This window comes from Panthera pardus, unplaced genomic scaffold, assembly GCF_024362965.1.
Source record: "Panthera pardus isolate Hobbes unplaced genomic scaffold, ASM2436296v1 HiC_scaffold_10, whole genome shotgun sequence".
Lineage (NCBI taxonomy): Eukaryota > Metazoa > Chordata > Mammalia > Carnivora > Felidae > Panthera > Panthera pardus.
In genome coordinates this window covers 26,523,650-26,544,543 of record NW_026526655.1, presented here as the reverse complement: position 1 = coordinate 26,544,543, position 20,894 = coordinate 26,523,650, and the positions used below count along the sequence as shown (strand labels likewise).

At 33.4% G+C, this 20,894-nt stretch overlaps 1 protein-coding gene and 1 pseudogene across 8 annotated transcripts in view; one reads left to right on the top strand and one right to left on the bottom strand.

The window, feature by feature from the left end:
• KANSL1L (KAT8 regulatory NSL complex subunit 1 like) overlaps positions 1-20,894 on the bottom strand; it is a 134,315-nt gene that overhangs the window by 77,886 nt on the left and 35,535 nt on the right. For all 8 annotated transcript variants that reach the window (XM_053905308.1, XM_019446134.2, XM_019446137.2 and 5 more), the window contains 3 exons: positions 16,284-16,425; positions 7,409-7,606; positions 3,210-3,331 (listed from right to left, as the gene is read on the bottom strand). In XM_053905308.1, the coding sequence (XP_053761283.1) occupies positions 3,210-3,331; positions 7,409-7,606; positions 16,284-16,425 (462 nt within the window). The remainder of the gene's footprint in view (positions 1-3,209; positions 3,332-7,408; positions 7,607-16,283; positions 16,426-20,894) is intronic.
• LOC128777796 (60S ribosomal protein L26-like) lies at positions 18,808-19,245 on the top strand (annotated as a pseudogene).

Sequence of the window (20,894 nt, the reverse complement as noted above, 5' to 3'; positions counted from 1 at the left end):
TTCAATACAGATATCTTTAAACCAAAGTTTTTTCATGTATTACTGTAATATAAAATTGTGTGTCCAATTAATTTTCTAAATCTATGGTAATATTCTCAAATGTGAGTACTAAAATAATCTGTTAAATGTATAGAATTTCACGATTATGCATTTGCTTATTTTATAAAAAGTTCAATTACAGACTGCTTTTAAATTCTTACTAGTTCTACAAATATCAGCTAAGTATTTTTTGCAATATAGCTAAAGGGTTAACAAAAAAAAAGAAAACAACTTAGAAACCACAAAACATCATTCTCCAGGGGTAGGCTGTTCATGCTACAAAAAAAGGAGGAGGGGCAGAAAGGGAAATGAAGAGAAGAGAAATGTTTGGTCAATGTCTATCCACACTTTTACCTAACTCCTATAGCTCCCTTTGCCACTCTTGGCTAGTCACTTTATACAAACAACTGTGACTTCATCTGTTTTAATCTCTGTCATGCCACTCTCTAGGAACACATGTATTTCCACCTGTTTAAAGGCCCCTCCATAACTTTATGATATGTATTCCTATAGTTACCATCTCTAGCTCTTTTCCTTCATTTTAATAAAGATACTTACATTTCTTCCATTTTAAAAACAAAATACCTTTCTTGACCTTGTACATCCATTTTATTTTGGCCTTTACAGCAAGCAATTTTGAAAATGTAACCTTGACTCCATTGTACTTCATCTCCAATTCCCTTACTAGCTCACGCTTGTCTCTCTCCATCATGCCACTACACTGCTTGTGCTAAGGTCTCAATTTATAACTGACAAAGCCAAGAGACATTTTTTAGTACCTCCCTGTGGCATGTGAGACAACAATCACAAACCCTCAAAACTTTCTACTTTTCCTTCAGAGTTATTACTCTGTTATCTGCAATATGTTCCAGTTTCTGTGTTCCTGGTTAAATAGACTTGTATATTATGGTATATATTTATCACAAACAGAATTTTTACAAAAAATTTAATGAAACCAGAAGTATCCCCCACATCTTTTGTTTCACACAGCAGTTTGCTGGTTATGTGGTAACAAAGCATTTAAAAACAGTTAATAAACTTAAACATAAATTATACATTTTAAACAAAATCTCTAATATTCTAAATTTGCTTACCTTCTCTTTAAATGAAAGGTGGCTATATTACATTTTCTAGCAAATGTTATAAAATCTTTTCTTCACAAGAAATGTATTTTGACAACAAATGTGAGAATGCTTTTTGAAAGGAACTCATGTTATATAGAAGGCATTTTGAAAAAATGCTGATTATTGCCAAAAATAAATGAATTAGTAAAATTAATAAAACTAATGAAAACACTTACATATCAGCATACTTCAAAAAGTTGGAGAGCAAACTTTAATCTGGTCTTAAATCTATCAAACAAAGAATTTAAGTAGATTTTGAACCTGTTATAAACTTTTTTTTTCCTTTTTTTAGTTTTCCCCCCAGGCCCTTTCCTAAACTTTCAAAAACAAACTTTCCAATTAATTTGTAGGAATAAATACCTGAGATCAGGAAAGATGGCAATTACTAGCAGATGTCAACAAGAACCTCTGAACTATTAGTAGACAGAATTGAAAAAGTATCATGATTTAGTAAATAAAGCCCATGTTATACCTCTTTCATTTGGAACCATGTTATCTTTATGAGCTATCTTTTCAACTATGACAGCTATTAAAATCAAATATTCAAACAACTTTACACAATTGCTTTATTATTACATATTTTAAATTATTATGTTTCACCTATGAGACTGCAAGTTAGCTAAAAGTGGAGACTGTCTTCTTCATCTTTGTAACCTAGAACTATGACTAGATGACATACAGCAAATAGTTATGCAATATGCTGTGTGAATGAGTAACGAAAAATATAGCCAAGTACATTAAAATGAAAATATGTACACACATGCATATTTATGTAATAGTGTAATACCTGGTTAGGTAAACAAGTGTTACCTAAAATGGGCATGGCCACAAATCACAATGTTTGCACACCAATTTAATGGTATTTAATGGCTCAACTTGTAATTATGACTTTCTTTTTGTTTTTGTAATTATGACTTCCTTAATTAGCGTATGTTCTCATAAATGAAGATATGAGAGTTGTCCTACACAATATGAGAATCTGCTTTCAAAGTGAATCATCAGTGATATAAAGAATGAATATATAAAATCAACAAAAATAAAGTGAAACCAACAGAAGAACTTTTTCTGTAACACAACAATGAATAAAAGACTCAGCACAAATGAAATAGTGAAAGTATCAAAACTTAGATTTTCAAAATAACAAATTAGAAATAAAACCCAAATAACACTATATTTAAGACTCAGTTTATATCCACTAATCTCATTAAGAATGTGATAGCTACTCTGCATCATTTTTACCATGGTACAAATGTTCCTTTCATGCCATATTAAACAAAATTTAACAATAAATCATATAATTATTAATATAAATATTTCCCAATCCTAAATTATACTCAGTCCTCTATGGTAGTTAAAGGAGCCCACATTACAATTTTATTTGAAAAAAATTAGATGTACACACAAAATAATATTCTATTAGCATCTTTAATTCTAACTGAATCTTTAAAAGAGAAAAATAAGGAAAATAAAAGAGAACAAAAGCTGTTCCCAAAAAAGAATTATGATCCCATATATATGTAATTGTGTATCTGCTGATAAATGTAATAAATTGCTAATGATTACAGGAATTTTTATATTAACTACATTCAGAAAAAAATTTTTTCCTTATAAAAGCTGAGATACAGATTAAGTGAAACTTAAACTGAATTTTGCGGATGAAATCTATCCATCTTCTGTGTCCAAAATATATCTAGCGTCTTTTTTCTTAAAATGCATTGAAAAGGCCATATAGAGCTACAGAATAGAAAATGTACAAAATGGAACGTGTGTTAAATAAAGCAGTACTTCTTTAACAAAGGGTATTGCAGTTTTTCTTTTTCAGAAACATTAAACATCCTAGAAAACTTTCTCCCTCGTTCTAAGGTTTACAGTAATCTTAATTATGTAAGTTTGATGCTATCTAAAAATGTATCCATGTTCTATTGATTGTACTCTAATAGTGCTTAAGAAGAAAAAAGCAGCTATACTACTTAAAAGATCAAAAATAAAATAAAATAAAATCACCAACGTCAAATTTAGAAACCAAACTATCTCACTGATACCTACCTCCTGGAAATGCCATTCGCTAGACATTTATGGCTACAGGATTTGGAGGATAGGGGTGATGAAGTTGGGGACAAGTTGAGAGGGGCAATCAGACTGTTGATGATTTCCGTCAACTGTGCACTCTGCAAGAAAACAAGTAACCTTTTACTACTGCTAAGTAAGACATGTGAGTTAAGTCTCACACCTTTAGCACCTACTAAATGCTTGACTTTTCATGAAACAAATGCTTGTATTTTAGTAAATATTTTAATCTCCAAAGATGATCTATGTCACTACTAATTTTTCCATTTATTATAAGTATGTTCACATTTTAAAGTAGTCCTTTACCATATCCATTTTTGTTACAGGTCATTTATCTACTCATCCTATCCTCTTAAAACATTTGAATTTAGCTAATAGCATCTACAAAATATTTCCTTTGAGGCAGCCAAGTTAATAATAACAAAGTCATAGCTATAATTTATTAAGTGCCTACTATGTGCCAGGCACTATACAAAGCACTAAACAGATTATTTCTAATCTTTACAATTAACCTGCAAAGTAATTAGTATTAGAACTACTGATATTACTATTAAAATCAACTACAGCTGAGAAAATTGAAGCTTGAGCAAGGATTATAAAGTTGGTAAGAAATTCAGGCTTGAATCCAATGCCACACTGTTTCTCAATATTTTTCCTAATTCAAAAATATCAGGGTTTTTTTAGGTACTCCAAATTTTCACTGACCCTTACTCCAAATTTAAATATACATAATATATTTGTAATATGTAATAAATATTAAATTATCCTAAAACAATAACCTACAACAATTACAATAAACATAGGCCACGTCAGTGGAAACAGTACGTTTCTACAGAAGAATGACAACTATTTTCATTACATATGTAATCTGTGCTTATTTTAGAAAAAGGGAAAGTATAGAGGGGCTTAAAAAGGGAAAAGAAAGTCTCCTGCATTCATATTTCACAGAGTAAAAACACTGCTAATATCTTGGTATATATCCATCCCTCTAGACTAAGTTTTCTGAGTATATGTGAGTATATACAACACGCATACACACACACACACACACACACACACACACACACACACAGTTCTAATTTAATCGTGTCACATCAATTTTCTAAAACCTGGTTTTCTCACTTACTAATGTATGATTTTATTGTTTTAAATATGTAGACCTGTGTCACCATTTTTATTAACTGAAAGATATTCCATTATGAAATAGAGGGGCACATAAAATAATTATTTTAAATTTTTCATTTGTATGAAACTAATAACATACTATTAGAAATAATGAGACTAAAGAATATAATAGAACTAAATCTAATATTTGAATTCTTCAAAAAATCTTTGAAAAGGACCCTGAAAATTTTTTACCATTTATTTTCTTAAAAAGTAATACATACCAAATGACTTCATTTTAAAAATTATCACTCATTTTTCAATTAAAGCTCATTTTCAAAATCAGTACAAATACAGTCTTTATCCACTTGGTAAGCATTCATTAGTTTAGTCATACAAAGAAATTTATAAAGTATCCCATATTTTTCAGTCCAAAACACTGATACACTCTTTTCATTGTTCCACTGCGAAAAATATCATTAAAAATCTTCTAAGCCCCTGGAGGTAACCGGTTAGGTACATGTGAATAATTGGCTCAGAAGAACAGCATAACAACCAACTCAATCGAGCCCAATAAAAATCACAAATATCTGAGTCCATGTTTGGGATAAGAAATTCATAATAAAAATGAGAAAAAAGTAAAATTAGGAGAGGCATAATTTAAACTCTTAAGATAAAAACTAATCAACTCAAAGTTAAAACACTTACTAGCTATTGGATAACAAGGTTTTTAATGTAAATACACCAGTTTGAAATTTAAATTACCTAAAGTTCTAAAATAAAGTTACCTTTTAATTTATGAATAAAATACATTACCTAATAATGCAAGTATACATTAATATTATAGATCAGTAAGTTGCTTTTTAAAACTCATATCAGTGTACAACTTAATAGTGCCTTTAGTATTTTAATTGCCAACTCTTTCATTGTTTTGAGATACATAAATAAATTTTGTTTGGGAAGCGAACATTTCTCTAATAAAATTAATTCAGGTAAGTCATCAATACCGGATCTATATTCAAGGTCCACTATAGTCAACAAACAGTTATATACCAACAGGTTATCTTAAGAAAAATATGTGTAGTATCAGGGTTGCCAGGCCTGCCACTTAATTCTCATCCCTCTTCAGCAGCATTTGTAAACAATTTTTTAATTGGCCTACGAAAACATTATTAGCATATGTTTCCAGAGCAAATGACCTGTTCATAGGCAATTTACTAATGACCTCTACAAGAGATTGCTGGTGTCCCTTTCTGTATCCTTTTGCTCTACTCTTCCTATACCTAAAACCATTACCATTGTTCTCACAACTCCCGGTTCCCTTCTCTTCCAAAGCCTCTGGCACTCCTGTCAGCAATGGGACCAAAAATAAACATGTGATACCCAGGGTCAACTTCATGGGTGAGCAACCTGAGCAGTCACACAAGGCTGCACTCAGAAGGGTGCCATGCTTGCTTAATGCCCTGCTGCTACTGACTTAAAACTCTTCAAAATTGTTTTTAACAAAGAGCTATGTGATTTCATTTCTCACTAGACCCTGTAAATTAGCCCGTTCTGATATTAATAACTCAGGTCTAACAAAACAAATCGGTGCTAACAAGGAGAAAAAAAAATATTAAAAGAATCTCTTTTCAAAGGATAAATAATGAACTACAGGTAAAAAAAATAAAAACGAAAACAAAAAAACAGAAGACCTGACTGACCAAGCAAGTACATTATTCTGGAATGAGAAACAATTAGGGCCAAACTGAAAGGGTAGTGATCCTATGGGATGAGAGAGAAAAGAGAGTGAAGTGGGAACATAAGCAACACTACTGAAAACACCACCTCTCTGGTAAAGTACATTCCAATTTAATACCAGATGATTATAAAATAACTTTCTGAATTACAAAATAGTCATAAAAGTAGTTTGATTATGCAATTCTGCAATTAAGGAAAACTCCAGGCAACTGTAAATGCAACAAATATGGGGGAAGAGGCGTTGCACCATACCCTGATTTACCGGAAATAAAATAGTAGTAACCTAATACTAAATTATTTCACAATATATGTCAGAAAAACTTAGAAAAATTAGATGTGGGCAGGCATGAATCCACATTATCCACTGGAACAAGGTAATCATGCAGCTGTGATCCCAACTGGGTAGATTCCAGCAGATTCAGATCAGCTGCAAGTTAACAAACTCCTAGAAAGTCAGGTTTGTTCAAAAGCCACCAACATCTAAATAAAAATAAATGGTATGATTTTAAAGGATAGATACAGGAAAAAATAATTAGACTTCTAGAGTCAACCATAATAGAATTTAAGTATCAGGAAAGGCTTTAGAATCAAAGTAATTTGTTAGGGGCTAATTTGCCATTTATTTACATGACCTTTTTTAAATAAAGGAACTCATATTCTGATATCTTTCATTAAAAATCTCTACCACAGTGATGGAAACATTATATATCAAAACATATTTGATTTTAAAAAGCGGTATTAAAAAGACCTTATTGGGGCGCCTCGGTGGCTCAGTCGGTTAAGCAGCCGACTTCGGCTCAGGTCATGATCTCGCGGTCCGTGAGTTCGAGCCCCACGTCGGGCTCTGTGCTCACAGCTCAGAGCCTGGAGCCTGTTTCAGATTCTGTGTCTCCCTCTCTCTGACCCTCCCCCATTCATGCTCTGTCTCTCTCTGTCTCAAAAATAAACGTTAAAAAAAAAAAAATCTCTACCAATAAATTGATCAAACAACTATTCAGATTCAGATCTATTAAGTGGTATCACTCCTCTTTCCCCAGGAAAGAAAAGTCCAATGATGAGCAATTTTGTTAGAAAAAAAGATTCTCCAACTCTTGCATAAATGAGTTATCCTATGGCTATGTACAAATACTTTGTATACAATATGTAAATAATCTTAATTCTATCAATATTATGAGAGACCAGTCACATACTAAATATTTTAACTATATTTAATGTCAAATGGCAAACTTTAATAACCAAGATCCCAAGCAGACACACAGGTTTATTTGAAGAGTTCATAAAATTGATTAAAAGTCATTTCGTGCCACTCCCATCTTACTCTTACTTCACATTACCTGTTTTTCTATGTTGCGAAGAAGAAGTGTAGGACTACTTGGTGACATTTCAAAATCTTGTTCTGGTAAAGGATCTTGACTCTCTTGGGGAATCTGGGGATTCCCTGTCGTATTTAATGAAGCCGCTTGGTCAGCAAATTGTATTTGTTTTTTCAGAATGTCTTTTGGAAGCTGACATTCTTCTAGGATCACTATCCCCTAGGCAAACAGCAATTAAAGAGTTGAAATGAAAACAAACTGACTGCTAGATCAGTTTTAATGTTACAATGCACATGAAACCATGCTTCTCATTATTGCTTGGAAATCAGAAAGCACACTTGAAAGTACAGTCTAACTGTAAAAACTTGGCTGATTTAAAACATGTGTAGCTAAAATAAAATGTATGTCTTAAGGGTTAGGTTTGTGAAATATTGTCATAAATTGTATACATGCAATTATTTTCCCTTTTATTGGTTTTAGTTATTAGCAGTAAAAAGCATGACACATTTAAAATAAAGGCTTATACATAGAATATGAATATCTCACGCTGAAATTTGGAACACTTCTTGATACAGTCTTCGAGTATTTTGGTAGCTAGCATTCCCATTTGAGTTTTATATTTGAGTACTCCCAGCTTCATAAATTAAAGTACCAAACTTACAAACATCCAAACAACATTCTGACTTTGTACTAACTTCTTTCCGAGCACTCTAAGGAGTTCCAACTCTGCTGCTGCCAGCAAGCAACAAAGGGCAGGACTGCACTATTGAAAAAAAGTACTCTCGAGGCCACACTAGTGCTTACTAGGTAGATGAGTTAATAATACAGGCACAAGGTTTCAACTGTGCTGTGGTATTTTCTGAAATGTAAGAAACTAGAAGAAAGAGTAGGGATCTAGCTGCCTCTGTCCTCCCTGCCTACCATTCACACACACACGTATACTTACTCACAACTGGCTTGCTAAATATTGTCCCATATTCCCCAGATTCTTCACTCCAACTGTTCTCACCCTTAGGCCCCTCAATGGCAATGAAGACAGAAGAGAAAGGGGAAAAAGAATGCACAGAGATGATCTCAACAGTTTCATAATCAGTTCTCACCGTAAACCTTTTTCCCTCCCTACCGCTTCTACCACTTCCCCCCCTGCAAAGAATAATATATATTTTCACATAATGTATAAATGTGTGTGTATATGGTTATATATATGTATACTTGTATATTAATGGTTGTATACACACACACACACACAGAAACACACACACACACACATATGTGGTTGTTTTGCAAAATGCCAATAAGCTAATAGGCTAGTTAGATAAGTATTAAATGGCTATGTGGCTGAAATATTATATTCTTGTAATGAAAAGCCAACTAAAACACTAATATAAGTACAGTAGTTCATGATGGAAATTTAAAAAAAAAAAAAACTGTATAGGCCGGCTTATATCATATATAAGTGCTATTTATAGGATGGAAACAGCCTATAAATTACAATGTTATATATGGATAGTTTCAATTTACACCATAATTTGGAGCACATATCACTGTAGCATGAACACATTCAGGTATGGTATCAAACATACATTTTATTATTTTGTAGCAATATATTACCACTGATGTGTGGTAAAAGTAACAAGTAAGTTATTATTATTATTTTTAAACTACACTTCCAACAGTGCTAGTAACTTTTACAAAGAGAAGGAGATCCAATTGTTGATCCCATCTCAATAACTATTGTCCTAGAATGCACAGATATGGCTATCAAGAAATCTGAAGAAATATATTTTTTAAAAATTTTTGTTTCATTTGATATTTTTCAAGTTAAAGTAGACTTGATAGAGGATCATCAATCTCAAAAGCTCTTGACTGAAAGTATCTGAAATGTCCATTCAAAATTTGTAAAAGCGTCTCACCAGATTTTTCAACAGTATCTGCTTGTAAAACAAATACCAATTTTCATCATATCAATTTAGCTATAATTCCCATTGGTTTGATTATTTTATGAGCCAGGCTGCTGTGAGTTAGCCTGTTTTCATAACCCTTACTAATAATCTTGTACATATGGAAAAACTGATCCTGAATTTCAAAAGATCAATTTTTGAACCTTTAGAATACTACCTATTTAGAAGTAGGAAACTTGCTACAATTAGTTCAATGAAAAGTGATATTTTAAAAATTCAACCAGGAAGACATCTATAATAAGGTCATAATCTATTGTTTTCCCCCTTAAACTGTTGCCCTGGACAAAACTCTCACAATGGCCGAGAATAGAGTAAAAAGGGAAAATTATATCCTTTGAAGACACTACAGAGATAGTTTCAGTTCTTAAAAATCAGGAAAAGAATACAGGTGTGTTGGGTCACCATGATGTACACTTAAATATCTTAAAATTTTATTTGTCAATCATACCTGAATAAAGCTGAATTTTTAAAAAACTCAGAAAAAGAATAGTCTAGTCATAGAGAAAACAAGGTAAATAACAAAGATATGAAATGTTTTAGTGGGATGAGTTGCAATGACTGAGACCCATGAAAACTCTAGCATAAGATGAAAGCAAGTCAACCTCACCAGAAGACAACTGTTCCTGATATGAACACTTGAAGAGATCCTTACCCAGCAACTAGGTTTAGTGAAAAAATAATTGCTTCAACATCATCATCAGTATTTATATAAAGTCATGAAAGCTAAGGTTTTAAAAAAATTTAAATGAAAAATTTTAAATACACAAAATTACAATGTAAAATATTGGTAACAAACGAAATCTAAAAGAGAAAACATTTAATACAGGCTAACCAACTTCTCAACCAAGAAAAACTATTTTAATTTTTTTCTGAAAGTGATGAGAAGCTACTGTCTTAGTGAAAGCTGAAGCAAAGAAAAGGAGAAACATGGAAGTTGTAATGTGTTGACAAAGTGTTGGAAGAACAAGGAAGGAATGTTGCTAACATGTGCTTTCTTCTTTCTAAAAATTTAGCAAAAGTTAGACTACCCCCGGTGTGTCAAAGAAGAGGCAAATGGCAGCTTAAAGACCTAAAATGTGGGGCGCCTGGGTGGCTCAGTCGGTTGGGCGTCCGACTTCGGCTCAGGTGGTGATCTTGCAGTCCGTGAGTTCAAGCCCCGCGTCGGGCTCTGTGCTGACAGCTCAGAGCCTGGTGCTTGTTTCAGTTTCTGTGTCTCCCTCTCTCTGACCCTCCCCCGTTCATGCTCTGTCTCTCTCTGTTTCAAAAATAAATAAACGTTAAAAAAAATTTAAAAAAAAAAAAAGACTTAAAATGTTTAGATCTATTAGATCTCAGTGTTTCCTGACCTGTTTAAACAGGATATTTACAAAAGAACATCTCTAGATCTCTTTCCCCTCCTCTTATCTCTAATTTAACTAAGAAAGGATTTTTTTTCACTTTCAAGGTAAGTTAAATAGAAAGTTCCTTCAAGATAACTTAGCCACATGCTTCTCAATTTTTTAATTACAGTAGTTCAAGAAGCCAGAAGAGCAAAGAAAGTGTAGTTTTCTCTATTCAGTATAATAATTTAACTACACTACACATAAATAAGCAACTACACACCTTGATTTCCAAGAAATGTAAGAAGAAACTATTAAAAGAAATATTGTAGTGACTTTTCCATAAAGTAAACATAACGTGATCCTTAAGAAAACAAAGGGCCAGATACACATCTAGCCTGAACTAAGAAAAATATAAATTATTAGTGGGAAGTTTAGATTTCTTTCCTAAAAATAATTTATCCCAATAGATGACATAATCAAAATTTAAAAATGTTTAAACAAGTATATAGCACTGTTTAGAACACACAAAACATTAAAACACCAATGAACCAGACTATGCAGATTCAAGTATGAAACTTAGTGATCAATTTTACTAGGAATCTACTTTCTTGGAAATTTCCTAATTGGTTTAAACTTGACTTGTTCTAAGAACTCTATTTACTATAAAAAATACTATAAAAAAACTCTATTTACTATAAAAAAGAACTCTATTTACTATTTACTATAAAAATTCCTTTAAAGAAAATGATCAGAAAGGATAAATTATCTGGTAATCTGAAAGAACTGGGAAATTACTGAAGGTTTCGGTGAAGACAGTTAAGGAACAGTAACGACTTCCATCAGGAAACTATTCTTGAACAAAATTCTCCCAAATCCAACAGAGAGAACAGGTAAGCCTAAGGGTTTAAAGTCTATCCTCCTATTCACCTTCCTACAGACAATCGACAAATTATGCAAGGAATTCAATAACATTCATTCATTCATTCCTAGTTTCCTCTCCCATCCTTGCGCAACTCATACTTTCTGCTCCTTTGAATTTTCATTCTACTTTGTAAATTCCAAAACATATCATGTTGTTCCATGCCATCAGACCTTCAAGGAATGTCCTTTTCCAGTTCCATTGGTTCAAGCAAACTATTTATCCTCCAAAACCATACTGAGGCATCACCTCTTTGCTGATGTTTTCTCTGACCTGCTAACCCCTAAATAAGAGTTATGCATTCTCTCTATGGCACTTCTATATCTTATTAAAAATATGTATCAGTGCACATATTACCTTATATTGCAATTAATTATTTACATGGTCTCTCTTCCCTACCAGAATGTAAACTCATGATAGTACCTAAAACTTACTAATCTTTATTTACATACAGACTCTTGGTACTGTTGGGCTAACCATATGAGTAAACATGTCGTTAAGAACTCTGATTCCTTTCCTTCTCAGCTTTTTCTTTTCAGACCAAAAACCATCAACCTTACAATATTATCTCCATAATGTCCACAGTTTCACTATGTAGAATACAGTTTCCCATAAAAACAAAGCTACAAAGAGATATTTAGCAATATTTAAATTAAATAGTACTTGATGGTATTGTATAAGAACTCCTCATATTATTATTTCAATGGAAAAATATACTTTGAGTTCCAAGCAAAAGCCTATAATTTTGGGGGAAAATTTTTGGTTGGAATTAAAATAACATTTATAAGTGTAATCATTTGGTAATTTCACCCCCATTTGACCTAAACCCTAAAAATTTAAGAACTCTGTGCATTTTGTTCTTCACTGTGTACCTTAAGCACACATTATGCTAATAAGTATACGTGAAAGCAAAGATGGGAAAGAATGAAGGAAAGGCAGAGGGAAGGCAGAAGATAAGACAGGATGGAGAGATGAATGAATTTTATTTAAAAACTGATACAGGGGCGCCTGGGTGACTCAGTCAGTTAAGCATCCAACTTCAGCTCAGCTCATGCTCTCACGGTGTGTGAGTTCAAGCCCCACATCAGGCTTTCTGCTGTCAATGTAGAGCCTGCTTCGGATCCTCCCCCCACCCTCCCCCACCACCCCTACCCCTCTTGTTCTTGCGTGCTCTCTCTCTCTCATAAATAAACATTAAAAAAATAAGTTAAAAATAATTTTTTTAAAAAATAACAAAAAGTAAAAATTGATACAATAACATAGCTTTAACTGCCATTTCTACTAAAGTAACTCCAAATCTGTATCTTCCTATCAACTTGCCTTTTCCAATAACTCATATTTCCAAGTCTTTCAGGACATCTCAACAAGAGTTATCTGATAGAACTTTAAAGTCAATGTGTGAGAAAGCTTATTTTTATCAATTTTCCTATAAAACAAGCACTTTTCTCCAATAACTAATGGGGGAAGAGATAATGGTGATGGTTATACAACTACCTATTTGTCAAAACTCAGTGAATTGCTAAAAATGTGTCTTCTGAGAACAGACAAAATAGAAATAAATCCATAATTAGACACCTATTGGTAAAAACATGTAGACCATCAAATATACAAAAACAGCTTTTAAGTTACCAGATAGACTGCTCAGCAGAAAACAATGAAATAGGATCTTTAAAGGATGAAGGGAAAAGAGCCATCATATTAGAATTTTATATCAACCTGAAGTATCATTGACGAGTGAGGGTAAAATGAAGGTACTTTGAGATAGAAGCCACTGAAGAATGTATTTCAGCAGAATGTAAACCGAGAGAAAAGGGAATGTAGCAGAGACTACAACAATCTATATCCATTTTCCTCTTCTTTTTAGAACCAAACTCCACACCTACTGGATTTTTAGCTATGCCTACAATTTCTCATTTTAAGACTGTACTGTTCACCTTTCCCTGCTACATATCTAGCTGCAGCCATATGCCTAAATCTAGGCCAATGAATGTGGGACAAAGTAGCGCAATTTCCAAGTCACCTCCAACTTGAAGACAAACTATGCTGCACTTCTCTTCTCACTTCCCAAGGGCCAGAATGAGGAGGTGACCACAACCCTGTTTAATAGTGCCATCACCACTACTCTAGAGGATAGCAGAGCAGCAAGACAGAAAAGACCAAGCTGCTCTACAGCCTGTATTCACTCCCTCGGTTATGAAGTGTTATGTATTGCATAAAGCTGCGATATTTCTCAGTTTCTTTGCTACAGCAGCTTAATATGTAAACTAGCTTTATAGGGAGAACACAAAAGAAAAGTAAGCACATTTTTAATAAAATTAGTTAGAAACAGAATTAATTACTGACCGTAAAAAAGCAACTACATTGAGTAGACATATGCAATGAGTAGTTAAATAACATTAGAATCCATGTTTTAAGTAAAAATATGAAATACTGAGTACTTTTAGTCATTGTTAGGATTATTTATAGTTAAGTATGTTAAAAATTGGGAGTAATAACAAAGAATAAACCTGTACTGAATAGCTTTTAAACCAGCATAGGGAAAAGAAAGGAATGAAGCAAATTCTACCAATCCAAAAAGGTGAAAAAACAAGATATAGGGTGTCTTGAACCTGGGTGGCTGAGTGAGTTGAGAGCCCAACTCTTGATTTTAGCTTAGGTCAGGATCTCACGGTTCATGGGTTCAAGCTCCTAGTCAGGCTCTGTGCTGACAGCTGACAGTGTGGAGCCTGCTTAGGATTGTCTCTTTCCCTCTCTCTCTGCCCTTCCCTTGCTGGCACATGTGCTCTCATGAACTCTCTCTCTCTCAATATAAATAAATACACTTAAAAAAAAAAAAAAAGAAAGAAAACAAGATATAAATACAAAGAGAGGAGAATAAGGGCAAATAAAAAATATAAACCAATCAGAGTCGGTTTTTTAAAAAAAATTTTTTAACGTTTATTTATTTTTGAGAGAGACAGATAGAGTATGAGCTGGAGAGGGGCAGAGAGAGAGGGAGACACAGAATCCGAGCTATCAGCACAGAGCCCAACGTGGGGCTCAAACTAACAAACCATGAGAACATGACCTGAAGCAAAGTTGGCCACTTAACCCACTGAGCCACCCAGGCACCCCAGAGTCAATTTTTTTAATCTAGCTATTTATAGTTTATAAAAAGAAACACCTAGAATTATCAAAAATTTGTATCTACCAAGCAGCATTACTTCAAAATGTAAGAGGCAAAAACTAACAATTACCAGAAGAAACTGAAGAATTCACAATGAGAAATTTTAACAAATCTATATCATTAATGGAAAGATATAGAGGTATAAAGATATGGCAGATATATAAAGTCAACAAATTAACCAAGAATTCTATAATGAACACACAAAGAACATGCATTCTTTTCTATTATATATATATTAAAATTGGAAAAAAACCACATGAGAGATGTGTAATATTCATAATTGACCACATTAGTCTCCAAAATTTAAAAATAATTCACGAACACATACCTCTACCAACCTCCCCCCAAAAAAAGAGTGAATGCAAAAAATAAGTTAATTCTTAGACAAAAAACATTTGATGGTCAATTACACTGAGGTCCAAATCTCTATACTAAAGAACAGTTAGATTAAAACAGTAATAAAATAATATTTCATACTCATTACACTGGAAAAATTAAGAGGTTAAAAATTATGAAATGTTGGCAAGGATGTGAAGAAATATGAGGTCTCATGCACTGCCATTGGGAAAATTCATTACCCAATCACATCAGTAAGTACAGGAAAGCTGAAGATAGCCAGGCCTAAGATCCAGCATTTCCACTTTTAGGCATATACCAAGAACTCTTTTTTGTTCACAAAAAAACACATAGAAGACAGTCATTACAGTATTGTTTTTACTGGCATAAAACTAAACAATGTATATGTCTATCAATAGAAAACAGGAGAAGAGATAAAACATTCCATTGTACTCATACAAGTCCATCGCATTCATACAATTAAATAACATACAGGACCTATAAAATGTAAAATTTATGCTGAGCAAAAACAAGCAGGTCACAAAAGAGTTTGTAGTATATATATCATTTATATAGACTTTAAAAACAGAAAACTTGGGGTGCCTGGGTGGCTCAGGTGGTTAAGCATCTGACTTCGGCTCAGGTCATGATACCGTGGTTCATGAGTTAGAGCCCCGCATCGGGCTGTGTGCTGACAGCTTCGAGCCTGGAGCCTGCTTCGGATTCTGTGTCTCCCTTTCTCTCTCTCTGCCCCCCACCCCAGCTTGTGTTTTTTTTCTCTCTCTCTCTCATAAACAAAATTTTTTTAAATAAATAAATAATTTAAAAACCATGGAAAATAGTAGTTGTAGACACAGACATCTATATGCCAATAATATAAAAACATACATAAAAATAATAAATATCAAAACATTTTGCAGTCAAAATATTGGCTACAGTGGCATGGGGAAAGAGAATGGGATCAGGAAGGACTATCAGGACCTCAACTGAAAAGTATCTCAAGTAGCTGAACTGCTCATCGCGATAAATAAAAAGGCATGATAGTGATAGCTTCAACTTATAGCAACTGACATATCAAATATGTTAATATTAACTACATTTTTATAAAGTCTTATAATAATTACTTTGTGTGGAGAGATGAGAAACTAAAACAGTAATAATATTTTTAAAAATACAAGAATACAGACAATACCTTGGAGGCACGAATCTGCCTGTGAACATCCGTTAGCTGTTGGATTTTGTATTCTAGCTCTGAAATCTGGGCTTGAAGCCATGTCCATCGGCTGCCAACTCTTGCTCTGTCTACAAGCCACTTCCATTCAGTACTACTGTTACTGTGAATAAGACAAACACTGTTAGTAAAGGCACAAAGGCAATCAAATTTTCACAGACTAAATAAATTCCTGGACTCCTGTCATATAATCCCCAATTCCTTTATAAAACACCTAATTACATGCAAGAATCACATATCAACTTATCAAAGAAAAAGTTTTAACTTCCTTATCTTTCTATCCCAACAAATGCTTGCTTTTATTATTACATACCCAGTAATAAGATCATCTCTTCTGTTACTTAATACTTTATTAATGCACAAGGGCTGAAACAGGAGTGGGCCAGCAAAGGAAAGGAAACAGGAATGATACTAATAACACATAAAAACTTACATGAAGCTTTTATATGTAAACAGAAGTACTGGAAGTACAGTCATTTGAACTGTGCTAGATCTAAATCTATGTAACAAATGTAACAAACCACAGCAATTTTATTATATGCAATTTTCATTCACTAAAACAGTGGTCATTGTTAGCTAAATACCTAAACTCAATTTAAATATATTGTCAAAAAATACCAAAAATATGCCCTACATTTCAAATAAGCCTACCAAATACATAAGTCCTGGGATGTTTATTAAGGTTAACAGTGTGTTAAAACCTGATTCTCAGGATTCAGAGACCAAAGATAATAAGGAATTTATATAAAAGGGGCGTCTGGGTGACTCAGTCGGTTAAGCGTCTAACTCTTGGTTTCAGCTCATGTCGTGATCTCACTATGTGAGTTTGAGTCCCACGTCAGGCTCTAAGCTGGCAGTGTAGAGTCTGCTTGGAATTCTCTCTTCTCTCTCTGCCCCTCCCCCACTTCCTGTCTCTCAAAAATAAATATATGAACATTTTTTTAAAAAAAAAATTATATAAAGACTTTCTTTCAGGCATATTTGAAATTAAGGGTTGAACCCTAGCTCCTCTACCTTTGAGCAAGGGCACTGCCCTAACCGATAGTTTGTCAGATTACAGTTAATTGTCTTTATGAAAATATTCCAACTAGAAAACAATTATTTGGGATTAGACTAATTAGGAGCTTCAGATTGCAAAGGAAAACATGACAGAAATTGAAGATATAAATGAAAAGCAATAATGGCAGAATACAAACTTTATGAAAATTGCTTAAAAATTCCATTTACAGTCAAAACTCATACAATGTACAACACCAAGAGTGAATCCTAACATAAAGTAAAGAACTAACTGATAACAATTTGTTCACGGACGTTCATAGACTGTTACAAATGAACTACGCTGGTTTGCCGTGTATTAATAGTGGGGGAGGTTCTATCAGTGTAGGGATGGGGGTATATGGGAACTCTCTGCATTTTCTGCTCAAATTTTCTGTGAACCTAAAACTGCTCTAAAAAAATAAAGTTTATTAATTTTTACATATTTAACCATAACTGAATTGAATGTCTTCCATACACACTTTAACCAGAGTAAATATTTCTTTTAAAGATCATTTGTTGGGGTGCCTGGCTGGCTTGGTTGGTAAAGTGTGCTATTTTTGATCTCAGGGTTGTGAGTTCGAGCCCCATGTTGGGTGTGGAGATTAAAGTCTTTAAAAATAATAAAAATAAAATTAAGCAAATAAAAGATCATTTGTTGTGATGAGTGTGTCATATGTAAGTGCTAAATCACTAAACTGTATATCTGAAACTAATATTACACTGTATGGTAACTAACTGGAATTTAAATAAAAACTTAAAAAGAGGGGCAGCTGGATGGCTCAGTCAGTTAAGCATCTGACTGTTGGTTTTGGCTCAGGTTACAATCTTACAGTTGATGAGTTTGAGCCCTGTACTGGGCTCTGTGCTAATAATGCAGAGCCTGCTTGGGATTCTCTCTGTCTCTCTGTCTCTCTCTGTCCCTTCTCGCTCATTCTCGGTCTCTCTCAAAATAAATAAATAAGCTAAAAACAATAAATAACTTAAAAATAAATTATCATTTGTTGTCAGAGAAACAATACAATAATTACAACTTTACTATATAGAATATATTCATTATAACAGGATTTTACATTAAATTAATATTCCTAAAGAGCTATTTTTGTTAAGATTCCAACTGCATACAATATGATTGAGGAGACCTTCATATAAGTTAGGAATTCTCTTGGTATCATTATGTATGTAGTTTGTAGTCATTATTCTGCTTCTGTAAATGACACCCTTTTAAATCATATTTTCATAATTATGAAAACAATAAAAGAGAATGTCTATTCAAAATAATATTTATATAGAGGCACCTGGCTGGTTCAGTTGGAGGAGCATGCGACGCTTGATCTTGGGTCGTGAGTTCGAGCCCCACGTTGAGTGTAGAGATTACTTAAATTAATTTAAAAATATATAATATTAGCTCTTCCCTTTTGCAGCCATTGCTGAAGCACCAGCAGCCAAAATGAAGTTCAATCCCTTTGTGACTTCCGACAGAAGCAAAAATCGCAAAAGGCATTTCAATGCATCTTCCCACATTCACAGGAAGATTATGTCTTCCCTTCTCTCCAAAGAGCTGAGACAGAAGTACAAGTTTCGATCCATGCCCATCCAAAAGGATGATGAAGTACAGGATGTGTGAGGACACTACAAAGGTCAGGAAATTGAAAAAGTAGTTCAGGTTTATGGGAAGAAATACATCATCTACACTGAACGAATACAGTGAGAGAAGGCAAACGGCACACCTGTCCAGGTGGGCATCATCCTATCAAGGTGGTTATCAGTAGACTAAAAGTGGACAAAGATCACAAAAAGATCCTTGAACATAAAGCCAAGTCTCGCCAAGTAGGAAAGGAAAATGGCAAATTAGAAGGAAGAAGCAACTGAGAAGATACAGGAATAAGGTAATCTTATATACAACTTTAAATAAAAACTGTTAAAATGAAAAAAAAAATTAAAATAGATACGAATATCTATTATTCATAGATAATAATACTAACTGCCAATCATAAAATTAGTGAGAAAAGCAAGGGCCATGGCATGTAGCACTTGTACAGGTAATTGTAAAGTGTTGGATTTTATGAAAAAAGGAAGTTATTAGCAAGGCAGTAACAAAAAAATTTTTTCCCTAAGCACTCTGGCTACTAGGTAGAGAAAGCATGATAGTGGGATATGAAAGGTAATAAGGAAATCAATTAGATACAACTATAGTAAACTGTGTGTGGTACAGATAATTGTGATCTCTATGTATTTCACTTAGGTTGGATCCATGTAACTAGCTTTGACCAATGGGCTGTGGGCAAAAGTGATATCGTCATTTCCAGTCCACCAGACAACCTTCAAAGCCACTACTGCAGACAGTATAGCTACAAGATGTGTTGGTTGGGGATCACAACCCAAACCACATTAGATTTTATGCACGCCACAGTAAACCTTGGCTGTGTTTAAACTACTGAGATTAGAAGGTTAATTCGTTACTTGAGAGCCTATTCTGACTAAAACACTGAATAAAAAATGAAAATGGCATGAACCAATAAGGGAATGGAAGATAAAGAAGAGATGAAGATAAGAGGATGGGTTCAAGGTTCATTTTAAAGCTGAAAGGACTTGCAGAGTATGGTTTGGGAATAAGCATGGGGAAATCAAAGACGATCTTAAATATTCCTTCATTAAATTTAGTTCCAGTTGAAAATTTCCCTATAACACACAATTTTGTTTGGTTGTCAAACTCACGATTAGCTAAAAAAGAAAAAAAAAATATGGTTGGAGTTCATGTTATTGTACTTCTAGCAAAAATATTCTCATAGGGAAGTTGTTTATAAAAATTATGTTTGGGGCACCTGGGCGGCTCAGTCAGTTAAGTGTCTGACTTCAGCTCAGGTCATGGTCATCAGTTCATCATGATGGTCAGGTCAGTTCATCAGTTCGAGCCCCACACTGAGCTGTCTGCTGTCAGCACAGAGTATGCTTCGGATACTCTGTCCCTCTCTTTCTCTCTGCCCTTGCCCCCAAATTGTGCATGCTCTCTCTCTCAAAAATAAACAAACATTGGGGGTAGTGGGTAAAAAATAAATAAATAAGTAAATAAACAAACATTAAAAATTATTTTTATGTTCACACATTATATTAAATTATATTAACACAAAAAAATAGTAATATCAGATCAAATTTATGTAAACTAAATAATCCTGGGACTTGTAATACATGAAATGAATTTTCTATAAAAGATACCTTATCCTTTTTTTTTTTTTTGGAAAGTCAATCCAATTTTATAGGATAAAAGAAAAACAATAATTTATCCAAAAGTTTATGCCAGTAGTCAAAATGGGATATGATTTATGGCAAATTTCAACTGAACTAGAATTAAGTATGAGATTATCAGCTTACGTGATGGCTGATCACATATAACCACATTGAAATAATACAGAGATCCATGGGTTTAGATGCACATTTTGGAAAGAGACAGATACCTTATCCTATATTTTAATAGGACCTAATAAAATCTGTTTGGTATGGTTAAAAATGACAAAAAAGCTTCACCACCAAAATGTT